The sequence below is a fragment of the Anomaloglossus baeobatrachus genome, chromosome 6 (assembly GCF_048569485.1).
Source record: "Anomaloglossus baeobatrachus isolate aAnoBae1 chromosome 6, aAnoBae1.hap1, whole genome shotgun sequence".
Lineage (NCBI taxonomy): Eukaryota > Metazoa > Chordata > Amphibia > Anura > Aromobatidae > Anomaloglossus > Anomaloglossus baeobatrachus.
This window is the reverse complement of record NC_134358.1, coordinates 122,302,362-122,327,757: the sequence shown is the minus strand read 5'-3', so window position 1 is coordinate 122,327,757 and position 25,396 is coordinate 122,302,362. Positions and strand designations below refer to the sequence as shown.

At 44.0% G+C, this 25,396-nt stretch overlaps 1 protein-coding gene across 4 annotated transcripts in view; it reads right to left on the bottom strand.

Annotated features, from left to right (window-relative positions):
- Window positions 1–453: 453 nt before the first annotated feature.
- PDE7A (phosphodiesterase 7A) overlaps window positions 454–25,396 on the bottom strand; it is a 138,827-nt gene continuing 113,884 nt past the window's right edge. For 2 of the 4 annotated variants that reach the window (XM_075353225.1, XM_075353226.1), the window contains 8 exons: window positions 18,943–19,038; window positions 11,232–11,332; window positions 10,459–10,590; window positions 8,086–8,177; window positions 6,791–6,935; window positions 6,597–6,693; window positions 4,324–4,404; window positions 454–2,397 (listed from right to left, as the gene is read on the bottom strand). In XM_075353225.1, coding sequence (XP_075209340.1) covers window positions 2,228–2,397; window positions 4,324–4,404; window positions 6,597–6,693; window positions 6,791–6,935; window positions 8,086–8,177; window positions 10,459–10,590; window positions 11,232–11,332; window positions 18,943–19,038 — 914 coding nt within the window. In that variant the 3' untranslated portion in view covers window positions 454–2,227. Of the gene's footprint in view, window positions 2,398–4,323; window positions 4,405–5,234; window positions 6,512–6,596; window positions 6,694–6,790; window positions 6,936–8,085; window positions 8,178–10,458; window positions 10,591–11,231; window positions 11,333–18,942; window positions 19,039–25,396 lie in introns of those variants that run through there. The other 2 variants (XR_012754673.1, XM_075353227.1) reach the window with 2 other exon arrangements.

Sequence of the window (25,396 nt, the reverse complement as noted above, 5' to 3'; positions counted from 1 at the left end):
GGATTAGGAGACCAGATCTGTGGTTTGTTCTCAAAAGATGTTTGGAAAAATCTAGCGGCCAAGTTCTTTCAAAAACTGTACGCAAGTGTATCTAGAAGAACTAAAAGGTAAAAAGAGAGGTCACGCCAAATATTGATACGATTTAGATTTTCACTTTTGTTAATTAATTTTACAATTGTATCAATTGATGAAAATAAAGTGCCATTTTGTATTTTTTTTTTTTTTAAACATTCTTACTTTGCAGCATTTTTTTTCCACACCTGCTATAACTAAATTTCTTATTTAATTAATTCACTAATTCATTCAATAGAGCTGTGCAGTAATAATTAAAGCTAGCAAGATCATCAGCCTCATCCGATACATGCACCAAGAGATTAGCGGCAGACTAGAATATTTGCCATTTTAAAAGTTAAAAACACAAAATAACTACTTTTTGTTTTATTTTTATTCATCAAAACGGAACAGCAACAGGCACGTATTAAAATGAGTATGGCAAAGCCGTGTACAAATGGCTTTACGCTTAAGCCGTCTCCCAAAATATGTCTGTTGCAACAAACTGTAAACAGATGATAAACAGTCTTTAACAGCAATACCAAGGAAAATACAAATCAGCTAAAAAAGCACCATTTTTTTTTCTTTTTTATCTAGATAACAGTTGTGCTCACTATACTTAAAACAAAAATTACAAAATAATGGAATGTTTAAGTTTAAAATTAGTCCTGGAACTGGTCCTAAAAACAACATATCATACAACAAAATCTCACAAAACTATTTCACTAAAACAAAATCCAGGGAAGAAATAAAGAAAATAAAAATAATTAAAAAAAACAAACCTAAAAACAAAAACACAACACGTTTGGTCACTTAGCTTTGTGCATAGATTAAGGCATTTTAGCAATTCGTTACATTTCACTCATCCTTTATCTGCGACAACCAGATGGGCCGCGGGATTGGAGAGCCGGCTGATTCGCTTTTGTTGACCATATCTATACATTGCTGCTAAACATCAGGAAATTTGTCGTCCAGCAAAATAACATAGCGTACGGCTCTCCAAATCTGCGGTACAGACATGTAACCAAATCGCATGCACACTCACACACACGCAATTCAGTCCTCTCATTCAAACTCACAGGCACACTGCAGCAAAAAAGGCATTTGTACCCTTGTCCGAACAAAATTTCCCTTCCCTCTTTATTTCAGATTGGCAAAATACCCTGAGCTGAATATGGTTTTTACAGAAATTCCACCCTTTCCGTGCAGTTCAAGTGTTCAGTAGTGGAACGTTTTAATAAAAATAACCCAGCATGCAACTCGTTTCACTATAGCCTAGCAAAACAACCAGGAACACAGTCCTTGGATTTTGCCATTTCAAAAAAAGGAACAAAAAAAGATGCGTTCAAATATTCCAACCGTGACGGGAAGGATTGAAGCTTGGCTGTATGCTATTGAAGATATTGCAAAATGTGAAAGGTAAGTGGCGCCGTGAGGGAGAGGAAGGGGTTGCAGTCAACATTTGTTCTCTTAAATAACCATACAAAAAACTAAAAAAAAAAATTAAAAATAAAAAAAAGATCCATTCAGTGGTTCCTTCACGACCATGCTTCAAGGCAAGTGTCAGTCAGTATCTTCAGTGTATTGTAAACAGCATTTCTTGCCGAGGCAGCAGAGCAGTGCGGGCACTTCACATTTCCAAACGAGAAGTCAACACAAAGTGGAAGTTAGGACATCAGTCTTCAAAGTCTGGCAAATTTCCACCAGTAGCTGGAAAAAGGTCTTCCAATTATTAGAAAGAGAAAAGGTTTCCTTTAAAAGGTTCAAAATAATAAAAAGATAAAGAAAAAAAAAAGGAAAAACATAAAATAAAAAACACCTGTGGCACATGAAAAGCTTCCTGCAGTTTTCAGTCATTGCTGTGCTTTGCATATTCAAGCTTTCAGAAAAACAAAACCAACTGAGGTATGTGCATATTGCTCTATGTTCAGGCTGTGTATCAAAAGGAAAAAGAAAATAACGATTGACAAAAATGGGAGCATGGTAAAGGAAACAGTGGAGATAACGAATGCTGGCATTTTTTTCTTTTTTTTACAATGTAACCTTGGCAATCAGGATAAATTCTCTCTCACCAAGACTTTTTTGAGAAAACCCCACCAAAAAGCTGTTGTCAGACAAGTTCTAGGGTCATGGTGCACAGTCTTCCTGAGGTGAAAAAAAAAAGTACATATATAGGTCAGTCATCAAAGGCAGGGTCGGCCTCCTCACTACTGGACCGTTCTTGCAGCATTCCCTTCCAGCTGGCTTTATTTAGCCCCACGTGGCCCAGCATGGTCTGTGACAGCCTGGTGTTGCTGAATCTGGCCCACTCCACAAACAATGGCTCCACCAGGTAGGTGATGAACCCTGGGGATAGAAGAAAGCAGAATGAGATACATAGGAGGGATTACGGCCATTATATATGTGGGCATCAGAATTTTAAAAAAAAAAAAAAATTTTAAGCAAAAATACTAGGCTGACCCTCAGGCTTCTGTTCAATCTGTTTGTTATAAAACGCTTCACTGAATAACATGTCACTTATTGTGAACGCCAAAAGTGGCATCACTTTAGCATAGCCTCTAGAATACTGGTGGAAAAGCTTTGATGAATCAGGCCCACAGTATTGTACAAACGTTTTATGCCGGTATGGAAAAAATTACTGAAAAGTAAGAATGCTTGTAAAAAATAGAAGTGATAATAGTTTTTAAGCTCCGTAGGAATTCAGTGTTGTGTAGTAGCTGGTCAAGCATATGTACATACGAACTGCATATTTACTGCTCCCTTCTCCCAGTGTTGGCATCAGTGATCGTAAATCTGACCTGAGTTTGCACGGCTGTCCCCATCCATACTCCCTTTCAGGGGAAGCAGTGAATATGTAGTTTATATTTACATATACTTGACTATTTACTACATCACACTGAATTCTTAAGGAGCTTAAAATAAGAGGACATACAGCTATAAAAGTTACTGATCCTGAAAGGTCTCCTTAATCCTTATTTAAAGAGAACGTCAGTAATGTACTACAAAATCACTTGACAGATTCACTTTTAAGAAATATATAATACTGTAGGTTGAAACACAACCATTAGCTGAAACAAAAACAGATGTAGGAGGATTAAACCGGTCTTCCTCAACTTCACCTTTGTAGAGGTTTGTCTCTTCCTCACTCAGTTTTAAGCCTCCTACACAGCTGTTTCTGTTTCATTGAAATACTATTTCAACCTAAATATGAAAATGATGATTGTTAGCAGCTGATTGAGTAATTATACTATACACCTATACACCTGACACTAGGGGTCAGGAACCTATTGGCTGGGAGAGCCATGAACGCCACATTTTAAAATATTGTTCCTTGAGAGCCATACTCACCAGGGGGGAGCCGCGGTGGTGGAGCAGCTCAGAAGGTCCCAGGAGGCAGGGTAGGCGATGCTGCGGGCACCGATGAGGGGGTGTTGCAGCTCAAGGAGGATCAATGTGCGGAGAGTCGGCGATACTGCTGCGGGCTCATGGGGTGTCGTGGTGGCGGCGGACTGAAGGCTGCTTTGAATATCCCACAGTTGACGAGATTGACTTCAAGAAAATGGCCACAGCGCATGCACAGATCAACGTGACGGACTTAAAGAAAATTTCTGCAGAGTCCTATCTGCGCAAGCGCCACCTCCGCAAGCATTTTCTTGAGGTTGATCTTGTGAACGGCGGGAGATTCAAAGCAGCCCAGAGTCCGACGGTTACTGCAGGCTCGCTGCTACGAGACACCACGAGCCTGCAGCATCGCCGACCCTGCTCCACCACTGCCGCCCCGGTAAGCTATAAGCGGTTTGTAAGAAGCACCTTCATTTTTCCCCCAGTTTTGGAGGGAAAAAAAAAAGTGGATCTTACAAACTGGAATATACGGTATTTTTTTTTATTAAAGATTTGTCTGCAAGCCAGACGCAGCCATCAAAAGAGCCACATTTCGCTCACAAGATATAGGTTCCTGATCCCTCAACTAGGCCTAACAAAATCCTTCACTATATGCAGGTGTACCCAGAAGAATTTAAACAGTCTTGAAGGCAAATGGTGTTCTTGCGAAATAATGATTTGATTTATATCTTTGTTTTTTTAATTGATAATAATAAAAAGCATTTAAAGATAACATTAGTATTGTACTACAAAATCACCTGATAGATTCCCTTTAACTATCTTGAGAACATCTTATCCACAGAAAGTTAATTCTAGTACGTTAAAATTTTTTATTTTCCAGTAATTATTTCTTCCCATAAAGTATATAGTGACCAGTATTGTGCCTCTTACCAATCTGAATGTTGGCTATGTTTGAGGAGTTACGATCGCACAGAGGACTGATATCCAGGTTACACTTCCTCTCCACATCCCCTAAGAAAGAAAAGTATTTGTAAGTCAGTTTTTCAATTGTTCACACAATAATAATGTACCAGAAAATGCATATTGCTGAGCAGTGTAAAAGCCACAACAGACTAAAGTCGGCTGAGCTTGAAGATATCAGCGGGATCAACCAACAGACTGATGTTTACAGGGAACCTGTCAGGTCCCATATGCGTTCTGACCTACAAGCAGGGATGTGTGGCCTAGAAACCCTTTCCTACCCATCCCTGTGTTGTAATATTGTGTAATATGAACGTATAAAAAAAAAAAAAAAAAAAAAAAAGTTATTACCTACATGTTCCTATGTAAATGATCAGAGGCTCTAGCCCCCTGAGCGTTTGCATGCTATCCGTGGTATCATGCCCCTCTGAGCATGATACTATGGATTTACATGAGCGACGTCACCGTTAGCTCCTTGAGATCCCACTCGTGCACGCTTGCCATTCCCGCAGCCTTGTTATCCTGGTGCTTGCTTGTCTGCTTCAGACGCGCACTGCGCATGCTCCGAATACTCCTGCGGTTCCGACCATGTGTAGTGCGCATCTGAAGCCAAGAAGCAAGCACCTGGATTACAAGGCTGCAGGAATGGCAAGCGCGTGCGGGATCTCAAGGAGCCGACGGTGACGTCGTTCATGTAAATCCATGGTATCACGCCCAGTTGCGATGCGACACACAGGGGACTAGAGCCTCTGATCATTTACATCGGGAACATGTAAGTTATAAAACTTTTTTTATACATTCATATTACACAATATTACAACACAGGGATGGGTAGGAAGGGGTTTCTAGGCCACACATCACCTTGCTTCTGGTTAGAACGCATATGGGACCTGGCAGATTCCCTTTAAGGGGGGGCTTCCTGGCAGATGATGATGTGGGAGAGAAACATCCAGCGACCAATCCTTTCATTGTCTAGGAGATAAGCTTCTGCCAGGAGCTGTATAGCAGCTGCACCATAGAGACAACAGCAGCACTTGGCAAGTATTCCTGTATATGGAGATTTTGGGGAAGATGGCGGATGGCAGCACCATCATTCAACAGATAAAAAAAATATATGGGAGCCTTAACTGACAACCCATACCCCCTTTCCAGTTTCATTTTTGCATTTTTTTTCTCCATTCTGCCAAGGGCCATAACCTTTATTTAGCCATATACAAAGGGTTGACACAATGCTGTAAGAGGGATTGTTTCCTTTTCAGGACAAGTTATAGTTTTGCATGCGTCCATTCATTTTACCATATCATGTACTGAAAAAGTGGAAAAAAGTGCACTGAAATGGTGAAAAACATAAGAAATACAATGCCATTGTTTTTTGCTTTCTCCTTTTACGGCGCTCATTGTGCAACAAAATGATCTGGCATTGTGAATCTTCATGTAGGTACGATTATGGCGATTCCAAACTTTTTTTTTTGTATTTGTGTTTAAAAAATTTTTTGGGATAGAACGGTCTTTTGCTGATGTACCTCAGTACTGTAGTATATACTGAAAGTAACAATGGACACCTCATCGCCCCACTTAATGGTTGATCACAGCATTTAACAGTTTCATCAGTGATCGGAGCTAGATCTGAGCAGTGAGCACTGTCGTTGGAGGCAGGTATAACAGCCGACATACGTGCTGAGGCCACTCCATACATCCGCATCAGACCTGCACGGAAGGTATTGGGAAGGGGTTACAATTAGTGTTGAGCGGACCCGAACTGTAAAAGTTCGGATCCGCGCGGTTTCAGCGTCCGATCCGGGTCAGACATGGACCCGGGAATCCGGCTGCACTGTCTGTCTGTCTGTCTGTCTGTCTGTCTGTCTGTCTGTCTGTCTGTCTGTCTGTCTGTCTGTCTGTCTGTCTGTCTGTCTGTCTGTCTGTCTGTCTGTCTGTCTGTCTGTCTGTCGTCCTGGATCCGCTCCCCATTGACATACATCGGTACGGATCCGGACTTCTTTGACAACCCGCGACGGATCCGGCGGACCCGGATTATTGCCAGTCCGCTCAACTCTAGTTACAATCTATGCTTTGTCCCTGTAATGCATGGATATGCCAGGTCCTCCATAGCCACAGACACTCTTGTATCGGCTCTCTGAGCTAGGCAATATCAGAGGTTCTATACAGATCGGAAAGAAAAAAAAATGTGAAAATTGCTTTCCTAAATTTCATTAAATTGTCTTCAGCTTTCACCCTTGCTTTACCTTGGTAGAAGAATTCTTCTGTTACTTTCTCACTCCATTGCTTGCTGAGCTCCCAAGTCCGACATGGGTTACAGATGTCTGCACACTTTAAAGCCATCTACAAGAAAAAAGGATCATTACAATGTATCCACACTGCCGGCAGTAACCAGAAATCAGCTGCTGAGCATCAATGAATGTGTCATAAGTGGCCATACCTGCAGAATAAAGTGGCGATGGCCAGCATTTTCCAGACATAAGTCCCCTCTGTCCAGGTGGGTCCTGAACTCCGACAGATATTCATTTTGTCGACTAATGTCTGTAGCAAGAATAATTGATCCTAACTGGCTTTCCATGTGTTGCCTACAACACAAAAAATACCCAAAACGGTCAAAATATTCTCCATCCCCATACACAAAAGAAATACCAGAAACAAAAATCAAACTTGTGCAGAGCCCCATAGAATATAACATTGGTCAGAGTGCAATCGTATGTTTTGTTGAATTGCGCTAGGATCAGATATTTCGTCGCTCTGCATGAGCCGTGAGATTCAGTGAGCGAGAGCATCTCACCCTCAAAAATGGAATTTTGAGCTTAAAACTAATGACTTATCCTGCAGATCAGCTCCTATTAAATAAATAAGCCGCAGCATTCAATCACATGGCCACTACAGCGCTGCTGAACACCTTTCACTGTTTGGATATTGCGCAGTGGGAGGTGATAGCAGGTGTCGGAAATCCACTGATCATAAGCCCAGACAACCCCCATAAGCTGCAGTTACATGGCCACACTTGTACAGACATGGCTGTGCCTAGATATACAATGCAGGAGTTGTTTTTTTTGCTAGTCGTAAATTAACTCTTAACATGTACAGCAGTTAAATATCATTATCACCATTATATTGTGTCTCGACACAATCATTCACAAGATACAGGTTACCCCAAAATCGGAGAAATTTTATGTTTATAGATTTATTTCTTTGCACCAAGCCTATTAGGACTCATTCAGACACCTGTTTATATATTTGTGAATCACAAAAACAGTCCATTTTTCATCAATGTGTAAATCTGGTTTTCATTTTTAATCCCAGTGTCAGCTTTTAATATCAGTGTGGTGTGACATCAGCCATACCCACTATGCAAAAAAATATAAAAATTGAAAAATCCAGACATCTTCTTCTCATTAGACCGTAAGGCTGCTTTCACACTGCATTATGACCTTCACTGGTCCTATCGGAGCTTCCATCCGAACAGCCCCACAAAACACATTTTAGACGCTGTGGCTACAGGGCCATTGACTATAATGGAGCAGATGGAGTCACCGTTGCCCTGTCTTGCACCATTTTTGGGCGCATGCGTTTTCTGCAGGCGGACACCCAGATTAGAAGGTTTGCATGTTTTGTGAAGCGCCGATGTCTGGAGGAGGACTTGCACATAAAAATGCACTTATTGGCACAAGACGCATCATCCTGTGATCATGCGGGGTGCTAAAGATAAAACACTGGGTAACATACCTTTCCTCCACAGTCATGTGTGCAAACAAACCAGATTCCCGCAGCAAGCCCACTGCTGACCTCCAGTGGTGGTTTTCTAATACTGAGGTATTCTAAGTAGACAACAAAGAAACAGTAAGCAGGGCTGGAAACAATCAGCACACACAGATATGCAAATAATTACAAATATTTAGGGTCAACGTTTTAAGTCTTATGTACAAGGGTTAACGGCAGCATCTTCATTTGTGATGGTTTTTACTAAATAAAGTATGTTGTACTTTTTAGACTAGTGGAAAAGATGACATTGGAGGCATTGAAGTGGTTTCCCCACAAAGTGCAGTATGTATATAGATGTGCCAACAGAAAGGATTACCGAAACATCAGTTATTGTATGGAAGTGGATCATTAGTCCAACGGCACTAAGCTGGAAGATGTCTAATCTCAAAAAAAAAAAAAAAAAAGGTATGTCCGCTCACCACACTGGTATCATGAATTCCATAGCTATCAGGAACCCTCGCATGGAGCCAGCCAGAGCAGCCTCAACTTCAAGAAGCAAGCATCAGGGAACAGATCCACCTGAAACCGAGGATCCCAAGTGCATAAAACTTAATTGTATGTTAAAAAAACCCATTTGGAATGAGACGGGCAATGCAATAAGAACAGGTGTAGGCAGTGGACCTCCGCGTTTTACAAAGAAGCCTTATGACCACAAATAAGGCTTCTCATCAACGCGTAGGTCCACTACCTATACCTGTCCTTATTGCATTCCCCGGCTCATTCCTAGAGCTTTTTTAACGTACAATTAACTAAGTTTTATGCACTTGGGATCCCTGGTTCCCCGGTGGATGTTTTCCCTGTTTTGCTCCCCAAAAATTTAAGTTCACCACTGCTCCATGTTTTCGTTATTTGTGGATAATGGCTCTCACTGTGGTTCGCTGGAGTCACAAAGATTAACTTTGTTTCTCATTTGTTCCTGAATTTCTTTGGATTGCGCCATGATGTTTAGCTTTTGGGGATCTTTTGGTCTACTTCATTTTGTCAGGCAGGTCCTATTTAAGTGATTTCTTGATTGAGAACAGGTGTGACAGTAATTAGGCCTGGCTGTGGCTAGGGAAATTGAATTCAGCTTTCCAAAGATGTAATAACCCACAATTAAAAGGGAATTTGTCACCAGATTTTAGTTACCCCGTCTAAAAGCAGCATAATGTAGAGACAGAGATCCTGATTTCAGAGATGTGTCACTTGTGTGGTTGCTTGCTGTCATTTTCAGAAAATCGGTTATCTTTTCTGCAGATCTAGCAGTTATTTGAATGTGGAGCTTTATATCCCATTTTTGTCCATGTAAAGTGTACACAAAAAGCTGCCAATCAGTAGTGGTAAGGGGGGAGGGGTTATGCAGCATAATATGAATATGCTGGATTACCTGTCAGCAGGCAAAGTAGTCCTCTAATGATAAAATCATTGTTAAAGCAGCAAGAAATTATCAAAACTAAACTAAGCAGCACAGTAAGTGACACCGCTGGAATCAGGGTCTCAGATTCTACATTTTGCTGCTCTCAGATTAGAGGACAAAAATCTGGTGACAGATTCTTTTTAATTTATGTTTTAATCACTTTTTCACACAGGTTCCTATTAGATTTTGATTTATTTTTGCCTTAAGGCCCAGTCACAAAGAACGACTTACCAGCAATCCCGAAAACGATGCGACCCGATAGGGATTGCTGGTAAGTCGCTGGGAGGGCGCTGGTGAGATGTCACACAGTCACACCTTACCAACGATGCAGGAATGATACAGGTCGCAGTAGCGACCTGTATAACGATCTCAGCAGTCACTGTGACCCTGTCACACAGTGTCAAACACAGCGATGTGTCCTGCCCAGCCGGACATCGCCTTTGAAGAATATGGCCTGGACCATTCGGCAACGACAAGAGATCTCACAGCAGGGGCCTGATCGCTGGTAGGTGTCACACATAACAAGATCGCTAACGGGATCGCTACTGCGTCACAGAAACAGTGTCTCAGCTCCGATCTCGCTAGCGATCTCGTTATGTGTGACGGTACCTTTAATGATTAAGTCCTACATTTATAAACTGCATTTATTTAGTGTTATCTTTGTCTAATATTCCAATCTGTTTGGTGATCTGAAGCATTTAAGCACGGTAAATATGCAAAAGAATAAGAAATCAGAAAGGGAGAAAACACAAACTTATTCTGTTTGAATTGGGAATGAGAAAAAAAAAATTGTACAGAATTACACAGCAAGGCCACATTTCAATATATGTTTTTATTTTATTTATTTTTTTATATCTCAACGGAGTTCCCCTTTAAATTCTCTAATTGGCAAAATTTGGGGGAGGATCAGGCTTTACCACAACGGAAATCTATCCATTTACCTTGTATAAAGTTGCTAAGTAGTGGTTTGTGTTTATTAAAAAAGACTGATTCACACCGGGATGATCCAGATCATGTGTTGCAGCTGCAATTAAACCCAACAGGACATCCCATGGAGTGAGAGACTTGGCAAGCTGAAACAGAAATAACGACAGATATTACATATAGCGGCTCAAAGGGTAGAGATGGCCGCACTGCTGAGCCTACATCTAACACAGCAAAGGGTAGAGATGGCCGCACTGCTGAGCCTACATCTAACACAGCAAAGAGGAGAGATGGCCGCACTGCTGAGCCTACATCTAACACAGCAAAAACCCCTTTTTTATTCTATTATTACCTGTAAATAATATTTTCTCCTCAAAGTAACAGCATATTACAGTTTCCCATGTACAGTGGCACCACAGCTACATAGGTCCTAGTGAAATGCAGCATTGATCCATTCAAGAAACTAGTTCCCTTGCAAAGCCACAGCGGTGTGCCACAGTTCATGGATAACAGTCAAGGACTAAATCGGCACTGAGTGAGGCCGGATAAGTCCTGTCGGAATGTGTCCAGAAGTATGCATATACCATACTGTGTCATAACTGGCCACTGCTAGCACCGTAGAATCCTGAGAGCGTGCACACTGCGCACTGTCATAATTCAGTGACTGCAGATTTGAGGCCCAAGACTGGACATCCCCTTTAAAGCCTCATTCAGACATCAGTGCTTTTTTATAGTAATCAAATGAAAATCATTGAAGGGCAGACATATTGTTACAGATGGCTTTCCTTACCTTGGGTTCTTTTAAATAACAGTACATGGCCTGAGTCACATCAGCAGCGTGCACCGCATTGTGATAGGGGTTCTGACTGTGATAGTCTTCTTGAACCATAACTAAAAAAAATAAAAACACAAAAACAGTATATCATTTGCCAAAATTGGAATCAAAGTACATGATGATCCTCTAATGCAACATTAACAGAATCATTGAAGTTTTCACGTATTTTAGAAGCATAATCTTAACTGGTTTTCTAAATACAGTCTCCTGCCTTGATCCACAAATTCTGACTTGTTTATTCATGAACCAAGTGCTCCCAGCAATGGCGGGAGACTGCTGATGTAGGTCTGTATATTAATGGGAGCAAACATTATAAGAGGTCAAAGAGAGGTAGTGTAACAGGTCAAGGGAATGCCAGAGGAGCTGCAGAGTCTTTTGATGAGAGGAGGCCTCATTACAGCAATGAAATATGATGAAGTTAAGTACTCACAATAAAATCTCAGCCATCATTGGGGTGACACAGCAACCATTGGTTATACACTGCCAAATGGATGTAAACACTAATGCCGGCGTCACACGGGACAATCTATCGTGTGATCGCACCCGCCCCGTCGTTTGTGCGTCACGGGCAATTAGTTGCCCGTGGCGCACAAAGTCGTTAACCCCCATTACACGCACTTACCTCCCGGGCGACGTCGCTGTGGGCGGCGAACATCCTCTTCCTGAAGGGGGAGGGACGTTCGGCGTCACAGCGACGTCACACGGCAGCCGGCCAATAGAAGCGGAGGGGCGGAGATGAGCGGGACGTAAACATCCCGCCCACCTGCTTCCTTCCGCATTGCCGGCGGGACGCAGGTAAGGAGATGTTCCTCGTTCCTGGGGTGTCACACAGAGCGATGTGTGTTGCCACGGGAACGATTAACAACCGGCAAACAAAAGGAGGACCGACATTTTGAAAATGAACGACGTGTCAACGAGCAACGATAAGGGGAGTATTTTTGCTCGTTCACAGTGGTTCGGAGGTATCACACGGTACGATATCTTTGACGATGCTGGATTTGCGTCACTAACGACGTGACCCTGACGACATATCGCCCGATATATATCGTACCGTGTGACGCAGCATAAGAATACATCTTTGGGGGGAAGGAAGCTAACTCCTCCCCAACAAGCTACACTTGAGCAGCCGTCATCCAGCTATTCAGTTACAGCCACAAGTAGTAAGTGGCGCAAAATCAAGACTCTCCAACAAGGAAGGACGCAATGTCCCCCAATGAAGACTACAAGAAAAGATTGTTGGTACTTGCCAAAAAATCTAATTTCTTACTGCGGGACACCGGAATCACTCAATGTCCTAAAGAAGAAGGAAGAGTACACCGTTTACCTTATGACCAACTGCCCCTTGCAATACCATCTTCTAAGATTTGCATTCCTTGACACAAAAGTAAGCGTTCCAACAAGATGTGGGCTGAAATCTAAGTAGAGCCTTATGGAATAAAAGAGCAGATGCCTGAAGGTGTATGACCCAGCAGGCTTTTGCCCCAGGGGGATGGGGGGGGGGGGCTAATCCAGTGGCCACAAGTTCACCCTACCTAGGCAAGCAGTCCTGACTTATGGCTACAAGTCAAAATCTGCTGTACAAGGATAGCCAAGGCAGGAACCTGGCTTTTTTTTTACTCAGACAGGCCTGCAATAATTAAAAAGAACAAAATCGCCAAAGGAGAGCTGCCAATAGAAAAGACCCTTTTTCAAGGGTGAAAAACTCTTACTAAATTAAGTAGTAGAAGTGTGACGTCTAAGGTCCTTCTTTCCTAACCCTAGTTAGACAAATCAAAGGCCAGATGCTTCTAAACTGCAGATCCCACAGTCCTGCAGGTAAATTAATTGACCAAGAAATCCAAGACAAAGACAGGTCGGAAACTCAGACCCGTGCATGCTTCTATCATGATACGAAGCTAAACTGAATAGCTTGGTGTCCGCTGTCCAGGTGTAGCCTGTTGGGGAGGGCTCACTAATGTATTGTTAGAGTCAGCCTCTAGGTGGCAACATATAACCCATAGTTTCTTTGCCCCTCAACCAAGAGTCCGTAAAATGCATAATATTAGTTTTAAGTACAGGCATTTTAGTACTTTACAACTAATGTGCCTGTGTATATAAGACGCTGTCACCAGAGGGTAAAGGTCAGCCGCCGTACATATGCAGTGATGTGATGCTGCAGACTTAGTAGCTTGACCTGTGCCATCTGCAGAGGTAGCCAGCAGCTGTTTCTGGCCATTTATCTTTGGTTTCTAGTTTTAAATTCTGAGTGGCTGGGATCAATTGTATGTTATTGTGGTGCATGGAAGAAAAGAAAAAAAAAAAAACACAACATCAAAATCCTGGGGATTACGAGAAAAACATCAGGGGCGTTATGCAATATTAACTCTTGGAGACCTGTCATAAAACATAAAAAATGGATCGCCGCCAGGCTGTTCTGGACCATTCAACCCTTTAGATGATGCCTTCAATAACGACCGTAGCATCCAAGAGGTAAGGCAGTGGGAAACTCCTTTATCACCCCACTGGTCTTGCTATCTCAGGACGGCAGAGCCCGACACCTTGGTATTACCCATTAAGCAAATAACTCAAAATTTTTGGACAAAATTATTCTGGCTACTATTAAAAACACATTGCACAAACAAAGTGAAGTCATCATCAAATAAAAAATGTACATTTTTCATGCCCATAAATGGAGTTCTCAGGTTGAAAAAACATGGCCCCAAATGCTTTTATACATCTAACAAAAACACACAACAACAGGTATTCACTTTCCTGGGGTACAACATCAGCTCTCCGCTGCTCTCGGCTGTGTGTCCTACTTGCAAAATTGATGTCACAACTACAGTGCACATCACGGCTGCAGCTGATCACCGAGCTCAGTGGGTCTGCTGATGTAGACGGCACGAGCTGCTGAGCTCCGTGATTAGCTGCAGTGGTGGCACTGAACCAGAGGCAAGAAACAAGCTTTTTATATTATATATATATTATATACATATATATTATATATACATACATACATACATACATACGTATATACACAGACACACACATCATATTTTTCAGACTATAAGACGTACTTTTCCCCCCAAATCTTGGGGGAAAGTTGGGGGTTCAGTTCATCTTATAGTCCGATGGCTGTGGGGAAAGGGGTGCGGTGGTGGAGCAGGTCATCAGAGGCAGGAACAGGCTGTAGGAGCGCCTCCGTGACCACGTGGGCCCGCTCATTAGCCTCATTTCATATGCATTGCATCCCCACGCCCATCATTTCTCAGCCCTGAAGCCGCCGCTGAGAGGTGGGCGGGATGATGGGCGCATACCAAACAGCCAGCCTGCATAATCATCCCAAGTGAACATGTGGCTGATGATACGCGGTAGGCAGTGAATAAGTATACTCACCGGTCACCGTTCCCTGCAGCATCGCGATGTCCTCCTGTCTGCCTGCCCACTAATATGTGTGGAGAGCGGTGTGCACAGCAATGACATCATCGCTGTGTGCACGGCTCCCCACAGGTCAGTGGCGCTGCTCCTGGCACAGACAGGAAGATGAGTGATGCTGCGTGGAGTTTGGAAAGGTGAGTATACAGCAGTAGTCCTCCACTTGTGACCGCATATCAGGCCGCGACTGAAGTGAGCGCGAGATCAGTGATGACTTCAGTCAGGTGATGTGCGCTGAAAGCTGAAGTCACTGCTGATCCCACGTGGCTCATTTCACTTGCGGCCTGACCCTCACAGAGAGTAGTCATGCTCTATAGCCACTCTCTGTGATTGTCAGTTGTAGCAGAGCTGGATGCGCCGTGGGACCTCGTGTGGGTTACGTCAGACCTGGAGGGGTGTTTTAAGGCTTAATAAAGTGGTGAAAGAGGGGGCTTTTTTTTGGGTGATTGTGTTTATTTACTTTCACTTACAGCTTAGTGATGAGGGGGTGTCTCATAGACGCCTGCCATCACTAAGCTAGGACTTAGTGGCAGCTATTGGCTGCAGCCATTAAAGGGAACCTGTCAGCAGAATTTTCGCAATTAAACTATAAGAATCCCCTTCAGCAGCTCCTGGGCTGCAATCTAGAAAGGTCCCTCTTGCTACTGTGCCCCGTTTCAGACCTAAATAAACACTTTATAAAATCTTACCTTTTGGTATGCTAATGTGTTTTTCTTTTATGGTCACGGGGGCGGGCTGTATTGCGTCCGTTATTCGCCCTCCTGCCGCTGTTCGCCGTCCCCCATTGCTCATTTACATACATGAGGCCGCCACCCAGTGCTCTCGAGGTCTCGCGCATGCCCAGTGGCACTATCGCGGGACTGAGCACTGTGCAAAGCGTGAGCGCTGGTGAGGTTATTGCGCAGGCGCGAGATTATGGGCGGCACTGTGAATGTCATCACCAGCGTCATCCAAGTACCCGCCCATAATCTCGTGGCCGCGCTTTTCCCTCTGCCTCCACCGTTATGTGCTAGCGCTGGCCATATCATCCACGATGCCTATTACAGCAGGCACGAGATTATGGGCGGGTACTTGGATGACGCTGGTGATGACATTCACAGTGCCGCCCATAATCTCGCGCCTGCGCAATAACCTCACTAGCGCTCGCAATTTGCACAGTGCTCAGTCCTACGATAGTGCCACTGGGCGGCGGCCTCATGCATGTAAATGAGCAATGGGGAACGGCGAACAGCGGCAGGAGGGCGAATAACGGACGCAATACAGCCCACACTCGTGGCCATAAAACCACGTTAGCATACCAAAAGGTAAGATTTTATAAAGTGTTTATTTAGGTCTGAAAGGGGGCACAGTAGCAAGAGGAACCAGTCTAGAATGCAGCCCAGGAGCTGCAGAAGGGGATTCTTTTAGTTTAATTGCGAAAATTCTGCTGACAGGTTCCCTTTAACTTCTTATTACCCAGATTGCCACCGCATCAGGGCAATTGGGATGAGCTGGGAAAAGTCCCGGGACTGTCGCATCTAATGGATGCGGCAATTCTGGGCGGATGCTGGCTGATATTTTTAGGCTTGGGGGGCTCCCAATAATGTGGGTCTCCCCAGCCTGAAAATACCAGCCACCAGCTGTGAGACTTTATCTTAGCTGGTTATCAAAATTGGGGGGAACCTCACGCAGTTTTTTTTTTAAATTCTTTATTTAAATTTACTGACCGATATACAGTCATATGAAAAAGTTTGGGCACCCCTATTAATGTTAGCCTTTTCTCTTTATAACAAATTGGGTTTTTGCAACAGCTACTTCAGTTTCATATATCTAATAACTGATGCCCTGAGTAATATTTCTGGATTGAAATGAGGTCTATTGTACTAACAGAAAATGTGTAATCCGCATTTTAACAAAATTTGACCGGTGCAAAAGTATGGGCACCTCAACATAAAAGTGACATTAATATTTTGTAGATCCTCCTCTTGCAAAAATAACAGCCTCTAGTCGCTTCCTGTAGCTTTTAATGAGTTCCTGGATCCTGGATGAAGGTATATTTGACCATTCCTGTTTACAAAACAATTCCAGTTCAGTTAAGTTTGATGGTCGCCGAGCATGGACAGCACGCTTCAAATCATCCCATAGATTTTCAATGATATTCAGGTCTGGGGACTGGGATGGCCATTCCAGAACATTGTAATTGTTCCTTGCATGAATGCCTGAGTAGATTTGGAGCGGTGTTTTGGATCATTGTCTTACTGAAATAACCATCCCCTGTGTAACTTCAACTTTGTCACTGATTCTTGCACATTATTGTCAAGAATCTGCTGATACTGAGTTGAAACCATGCGACCCTCAACTTTAACAAGATTCCCGATGCCGGCATTGGCCACACAGCCCCAAAGCGTGATGAAACCTCCACCAAATTTTACTGTGGGTAGCAAGCGCTTTTCTTGGAATGCCATGTTTGTTTGCCTCCATGCATAACGCCTTTTTGTATGACCAAACAACTCAATCTTGGTTTCATCAGTCCACAGGACCTTCTTCCAAAATGTAACTGGCTTGTCCAAATGTGCTTTTGCACATCTCAGGCGACACTGTTTGTGGCGTGCTTGCAGAAACTGCTTCTTTCGAATCACTCTCCCATACAGCTTCTCCTTGTGCAACGTGCGCTGTATTGTTGACCGATGCACATTGACACCATCTGCAGCAAGATGATGCTATAGGTCTTTGGAGGTGGTCTGTGGATTGTCTTTGACTGTTATCACCATTCTACTTCTCTTCCTTTCTGATATTTTTCTTGGCGTGCCACTTCTGGGCTTGACAAGAACTGTACCTGTGTTTTTCCATTTCCTTACTATGTTCCTCACAGTGGAAACACAGTTTAAATCTCTGAGACAACTTTTTGTCTCCTTCCCCTGAACAACTATGTTGAATAATCTTTGTTTTCAGATCATTTGAGAGTTGTTTTGAGGAGCCCATGATGCCACTCTTCATAGCAGATTCAAATAGGAGAACAACTTGCAAGTGGCCACCTTAAATACCTTTTCTCATGATTGGATACACCTGCCTATGAAGTTCAAAGCTCAATGAGGTTACAAAACCAATTTAGTGGTTCAGTAAGTCAGTAAAAAGTAGTTAGGAGTGTTCAAATCAAGAAATTGATAAGGGTGGCCATACTTTTGCACCGGTCAAATTTTGTTTAAATGCGGATTGCACATTTTCTGTTAGTACAATAAACCTCATTTCAATCCAGAAATATTACTCAGTCCATCAGTTATTAGATATATGAAACAGAAATAGCTGTTGCAAAAACCCAATTTGTTATAAAGAAAAAAAGGTTAACATTAATAGGGGGTGCCCAAACTTTTTCATATGACTGTAGATCCACCCGCCGGCAACTGTGATTGGCTCTAGTCTAACAGCTGTCACTCAGCGGGCAGGTCTACCTGCAACCAATCACAGCCACTGGTGAGCAGGGAAAGCGTGAATATGTTATGAGCCTAATGAGCGGCCGCCTCCAGAAGATGAAAGAGCTCCCGTGGCAGCAGTGACAGTCGACTGGTGATCGGTGAGTATGAAGCGCTTGCTCCTACCACTTTGCACCCCATTCTGGTCCCCATAGACTTTATATGGGGAGCAGTATCTGGCCAAATACCAGCCCTCCGAAACGCAAGGACAAAACGCAAAAAGAATTGACATGCTGCAGTGGTCACCACAAAGATGCAGCTGAAAAAAACTGCAATGTGCGGACAGCAAAAATGAAATCTCAGACTTTGCTGGGGAAGGAAAATTATGCAGTTTTGAGACCAAAACTACGCGCAAAAATGTGGCAAAAGACGCAGCGTGCGCACATAGCCTAAACGTTTGTTTTTATGTGGTGGGGACATATATACAAGGATGGGGATAATATACAAGGCAGTAGGATCATTACCCGGATGGGGTACCTTAGTAGAGAATTTGGAGACATTACCCCCATAACAGTGTCAGTAGCAGATCCTTTCCCCATAACAGTGTGTCATGACCACATTTTTTGCTTACATTTTATGTTCCTATTTTCTGCCTCTAAAACCAGGCTGCATATTATGGTCTGGTGCGTCTTCTAGTCCGAAAAATATGGTAATACGTAATATTTTTAAGCACAATTGGATGTGTTTTTTCAGTCAAAACGTCAGAATCAGTTACAGTATTTCTGGTTTCCCGGCGTTTACTTAAAACTTGGCTAAACTAGTGACAGGATTACCATATGTTGTGCATTACAAGCATTACTTACCTAGAAATCTACGTAATTTCACCATATCCAAGTGAAAGTGATCTATTAGACCATTATGACTCAAGAGGTGAAAGGTTAGGGAAACCAGACTGTTTCCTAAAAAGAAGCACAATCCTCAGTTATCGTATGGACCATGGATCAGTCAAGGATGAATTAGTAAGTTAAACAACGTCATAAAGCAATAACGCAGAAAATATCAGCAAACCCATCCAAAATTAATAATGAAAGGAGGGCATATGAATGAATTAATACACCTGCACCAAATTGATTCAACTAGATGCACAAAGCTTATAAAAGACAAGATATAAGGTCAATTACATAAGTGTATTGTAAGTTAAAGGGATCCCCAGTACATATACCACTTAGAAAACGTTAGGAATATTTCGCTTTCGGATGAAATTTATGGAAACGTTAAAGTTAATGCTACAGTGATATTTTATCATGACAGTAGGGCATTTAAGTAGAAGCAGCAATGGGGATTTCCTCATCTCATACAATTTTTCTGAAACAAAAGTCAAAAACAGTGGTGAGTATACCACCCCCTCCCCAAAATGCCAATGTCGCAATAACTTGTCATGTGGCCAAGAGCATCAATTACAGCTGACAACGACGTCTCCTGCTGTTAATAAGTGGAGTTACTGTCTGCTGAGGCACGGCATCCCAATCTTCTTGAAGGTTGGCCCTCAGGTCATTGAGGTTGTGGGGTGCAGTTACGGGTCTTTCCATTGCGACTCTGCTGATACCTGGCGCTCTTTTTGAGGTCTCCAACATCGTTGACGGCCATCATTTCTGCTCAGTGTGAATGGACTTTCATCAGTGAACAGCATTGAGGCCCACTGGTCCCTTGTCCAGCAAGATGATGGTGCCTTTGCCTGGTAGTGTGGTCAGATACCATTGCAGATCGTCTAGCACGCAGAACACTGATGTAAATGGTTCTAACACTTGCATGCCACACAACTCCAGGTACTTTTTAATGAAGGTGAGAGGCACCCATTATCAGGTTCCAAAGGGCATTGTTCACAATTAAGAGGCTATCAATGTGAGATGTGGCCAAAGAACGTCCACTTCTCTGCCTTTCTGTGCCTTTTCCAGTCTTTCTGTTGCAACTACTGATGACACTGACACTCCAAGCTCAGTGGCCATTTCCATCTGAGAACATCAATTGTTAGGTGTCGTTTTGGTCTCATTATGTCAAAACGCGATCAGGATGATGAAGAGGACTGTGTAATACCAATTCCCGAAATTTATTGTTGCAATTCATGGATCAAACACCTGTTGTGAATTTTGCCATTAAGCTATTTGCTAGAGAACTGCAGGTTGTGCAAAATGTACTGAAATATTAAACAGCTAGACATGTGCATTCAGTAGTTTAGGGAAAGTCAAGTTACATTTACCTTAAAAAGGTTAAAGTGCTTTTAGGATCATCCTGAAATTTCAACCGAAACCAAATATCCCTAACTTTTTGTGAATAGTGAATATTTTTGGCCAATAGACTGGATGCAAAATAAAAGTCTGATAGGGGAAATTTTGAACAATGACATACAAGTCTGTCACAAAACAACATATTAAAGGCATAAGCCACACGGAAAAAAAAAAAAAAAAAAAAATCGCATTCTACTTGGATCAATATTAGCCTGTGTGTCAGCACACATGAGCGATTTTTTTCTCAGACCTAATCGGGATTGTAATGCGAGACTCTCTCTCTCGCACCCATTCAAGTGTATGGGGCGAAGAGAAAAATCGCACTGCGATCGCGGTGTACTGCGAGTGCAGGGCGAGAATGGCAATAGCCGGTTACGAGGAGAAAGGGAGAGAAATCCCCCCTCCCCTCCTCAGTGCCAGCCTGCCCCCCGCAGCTGAGGTCTGTTCGCATGGTTGGACCTCAGTCGCAGGGACACTCACAAAACACTCGGCTCTGCTGTACTGCCAGCGTGAGCAGAGTGTCATGCGAGGGGATTGCAGTAATCCCCGTGTGGCCCCAGCCCAATGCTTTCACTAAATCTATTCAGGTCATACATCTGTATCATATCTAATCTCACTGCAGAGTTTGACTGATTATAGCCAACAGAGTATAGCTGAGCCTTGTCTTGTTACACACAAATTAGCAGTTGTCCTCTGTCAGTGCTGTTAGCTTTGCTGTAATGCCCTACTCCCATACACTGCCGGTCTGTGAGGTGGAAGCTGATGCGCTATGAGAATACAACTGCTGCTGTTTCTAATGAGACAAAGCTCAGATCTGCTGCACTGAGTTAGTTATAATTACGCACAGCTCTGCAGTGACATCAGGAGAGAAGACTATCAGTCATTACATATAGAACCAAAATAACGTCCTCAAAACAGAGGAATTGATGCAGCACAACTTCACAGAGTTAAAAACAATCTTTATTTACCAACCAAAATCCAACATACAAAAATATTAATTTACTGGTTCAATTAGCCAGAGTGCCTACCTATGCAAACAAGAACGCAAAACCCAGTTAAGAATAAATAAACCCTAAAATGTGTAAAAAAACATACAAGTGACTTAAATACATGCAAAAATTACTCGATATATAAAACTGCAATAGAAATCAATTAAATATGATTAAATTATCAATATCTATCCATAAAAGATTAAGCCACAATATACTGCCCTTTTACAATTCTCTATATAAAACGAACAATAAAAATTATCACTTTATTAGATGTATAGTCCAGTCATATACTTTTATTTTTATATAGAGCATTTTAAAATGGAAATATATTGTGGCTTAATCTTTTATGGATAGACTAGAAGGTGGCCCGATTCTACGCATCGGGTATTCTAGAATTTACGTATTGTGTAGTTAATGTATGATTTTTGTGTATATATATATATATATATATATATATATATATATATATATATATATATATATATATATATATATATATATATATATATATATATATATATATATATATATATATATATATATATATATATATATATATATATATATATATATATATATATATATATATATATATATATATATATATATATATACACATATACTGTGACCGGGGTTATCTATGACGGCCGGTACGTCTCGCCCCGGCTGTGCTCACTCCATGATAGAAAGTAACTCCACTCCAGGGTTAATGCTGTTTCCCTACAGGCTGAAGGAAGGGTTAAAAAGAATCAGGAACAAGGGCAGGTGTGCCGGGTGTGGGGGGAGTGAACAGAACTTCCTGAGCTCTCTGCTGGAGAGGCACATGTATTTTGTTATGGACTTTTGTTTGGACATTAAAACCGTGTGCTGTGAACCTTAATGCCTGGATCCCGTGTCTTCTGCTGCGCAGCCGACCACGCTACCTCACATATGGTGGAGAATGCGGGCATGACAGCCGGTGAGGTGTAGCATCCGTCCCTGGTGACCCGGTAGCACATGTCCTGGATTCGAGCGGCTATACTACAGCCCAAACCCGGCGACGCCATGGAGGACATACTAAGGCAGCAGCAACAGACTAATGCACAGCTACAAGAGGCTAATGCACAGCAACAACAGGCTAATGCACAGCAGCAACAGACCAATGCACACCTGCTCCGGGCCTTGGAACGTCAGCAGCAAGCCTTGCAAGCGCAGGAAAAAAGGCACCAAGAACAGATGGTTCTCCTGGCCAAGTCGATCCGTGCCGGACCGGCAGCAACAATCCCGGGACCGGGTGACGACGGCAGCGTCCAGAAAGCGGTGAGACAAGCGTTGCAAAAGATGACCCCGGGGGATGATGTGGAAGCGTTCCTGGCAGTGTTTGAGCGGGTGGCCGAGCGGGAAAAGCTGCCGACCCCCCAGTGGGCTGAGGTATTGTCGCCCTATCTGACGGGGGGAACCCCAAAAAGCGTACCTGGACCTCTGTACCGAGGACGCCATTGACTATGTGACCCTGAAAGCCGAAATACTGGCTCGGTTGGGGGTGAATACCTATGTACGGGCTCAGCGGGTAAATCAGTGGTTCTATGAGGAAGCCAAACCCGTACGCTCCCAGGCCTATGACTTGTTGCATCTTGTAAAAAGGTGGTTGCAGCCTGACACTCTGAGCCCGGCGCAAATGGTGGAAAGGGTAGTAGTGGATCGTTTTGTGCGCACTTTACCCGTCACCGTTCAACGGTGGGTAGGACAGGGTGACCCGAGTACCCTGGACCAATTAGTGTCCCTGGTAGAGCGGCATGTGGCTACGCAGGACTTGATACGGGACACTGAGACTTTGCGTACCACCCGTCGGTCCGGCCCCTCCAAGCCTAGGGCCAAGGACCCACCGCTGACAACGGTGCAGGAGTCCCCTACCGTCCCGTCTGAGGCCGCCATTCCTGAGGTTTGGAAGGTTCTGTACCCTAAAACGACAACCCGTCAAGGGGGTTTCCGTCCCCATTAGATGTTGGCGGTGCCAGCGGGTGGGACATATGGAAGCCCAGTGTCCACTCACCACGGAGCCCATGGATTGTGGGGTTACCCGGCGGGGTTCAATGTATGCTCAGGTGGTGTGTACCGCTGACCTGGTCTCCCCAGAGACGGAGCCCCACTTGTGCCAAATACAGGTGAATGGATGTCCGGTTACAGGATTGTTGGATTCCGGAAGCTTAGTGACCCTTGTGCGATCCACCTTGAGGGCTAAAGTAAAGGCCACAGGACGTACTGTGGGGGTGGTTTGCATACATGGGGACCGCCGCGACTATCCCACGGGGATTGTCACCATCACAGCACCTTGCGGTCAGGTGCAACATGAGGTGGGACTTCTTAACACTCTTTCTTATGACGTGATCCTAGGAAGGGATCTGCCCTATTTTTGGACTTTATGGAAGGGACCCCCTAAGTCCCCTCAGTTATTGGTCAGTCCGGGACCTGAGCCCTACAATCCTGAATCCGGGACGCCTGCCGTAGGGGTCACCATGATAGGGACAGAGTGTGAACCCGATAGGTCACCCCTAGAGGTATTGGCAGGAGAGGCTGAGATGGTCGAGCCCATCCCGGAGTTGGAGGCGTCCCCGGATACGTTTGGGACAGCCCAACTCCAGGACCCTACGTTAATATATGCCCGGAGTCGGGTGACAGTAGTTGACGGGGTGGCACAGCTGCCCGGTGCCCAGGTAAGGTACCCCCATTTCGCTCTTAAGCAGGATTTACTCTACCGGGTAGATGAAATACGGGGCGTGGGGGTAGAACAGTTGGTGGTGCCCCAGCCGCATCGCCGGCGGGTCCTCGACTTGGCTCATAAACACCTGATGAGTGGCCACCTAGGGGTCAAGAAAACGCAGGAGCGAATATTGCAAAGGTTCTATTAGCCCGGGGTCTTTGGGGAGGTAAAACGGTTCTGCGAAACCTGCCCGGAGTGTCAGCTTACCGCACCCCTAACCCATTTTCGCAGTCTGTTGGTACCTTTACCCATTATAGAAGTCCCTTTTGAACGGATAGGGATGGATCTGGTGGGGCCCCTCGTAAAGTCCGCTCGAGGGCACCAACACATCCTAGTGATCGTTGACTATGCCACCCGGTATCCCGAGGAGATACCCCTCAGACATACTGCAGCAAAGCTTATAGCTCGGGAGTTGTTTACGGTGTTCTGCCGGGTGGGGTTGCCCAAGGAGATCCTTACGGATCAGGGGACCCCATTCATGTCTAAAGTGACCAAAGAGCTATGCCGGCTACTCCAGATCAAGCAGTTGCGTACGTCTGTGTATCATCCTCAAACGGACGGTTTAGTCGAGCGTTTCAATAAAACCCTGAAAACCATGCTCAAAAGGGTGATCTCCAAAGACGGGAAAGACTGGGATATGATGCTTCCCTATTTGATGTTTGCCATACGAGAGGTGCCACAGGCATCCACGGGGTTTTCGCCTTTTGAATTGTTATACGGGCGACATCCCCGGGGATTGTTGGACCTGGCAAAGGAAACATGGGAGCAAGAGCCCACCCCCCATAAAAGTGTGATTGAACACATTTTGGGTATGCAGAACCGCATAAGCGCGGTCATGCCAATTGTGAAGGAGCATTTACAGGAGGCTCAGGCCGCGCAAAGCGGCCGCTACAATAGACAAGCCACCATGCGGACCTTTAAACCCGGGGATCGGGTGTTGGTATTAATCCCCACGGCGGAGAGTAAATTCCTGGCTCAGTGGCAAGGCCCCTACGAGATAAAGGAAAGAGTAGGGGTGGTTAACTATAAAGTATTGCAGCCCGGTAGGCGGAAACCTGAACAAATATACCATGTCAACCTATTAAAACCTTGGCAGGAACGGGAAAGCCTGATGGCTGTTTTTTCCCCACCTCCCTCCTCTTCGGGTCGTTCACATCCGGCTCCAGCGCCCTCCGGAGAGGACGAACCGGAAGTAAGGATTGGAGAAGCCCTCACCAAGACTCAGAGGCGAGAGGCCAGACGGTTGGTTCAGCAGAACCCCGATGTCTTCTCCGAGCTGCCCGGTAGGACCAGTCTGATA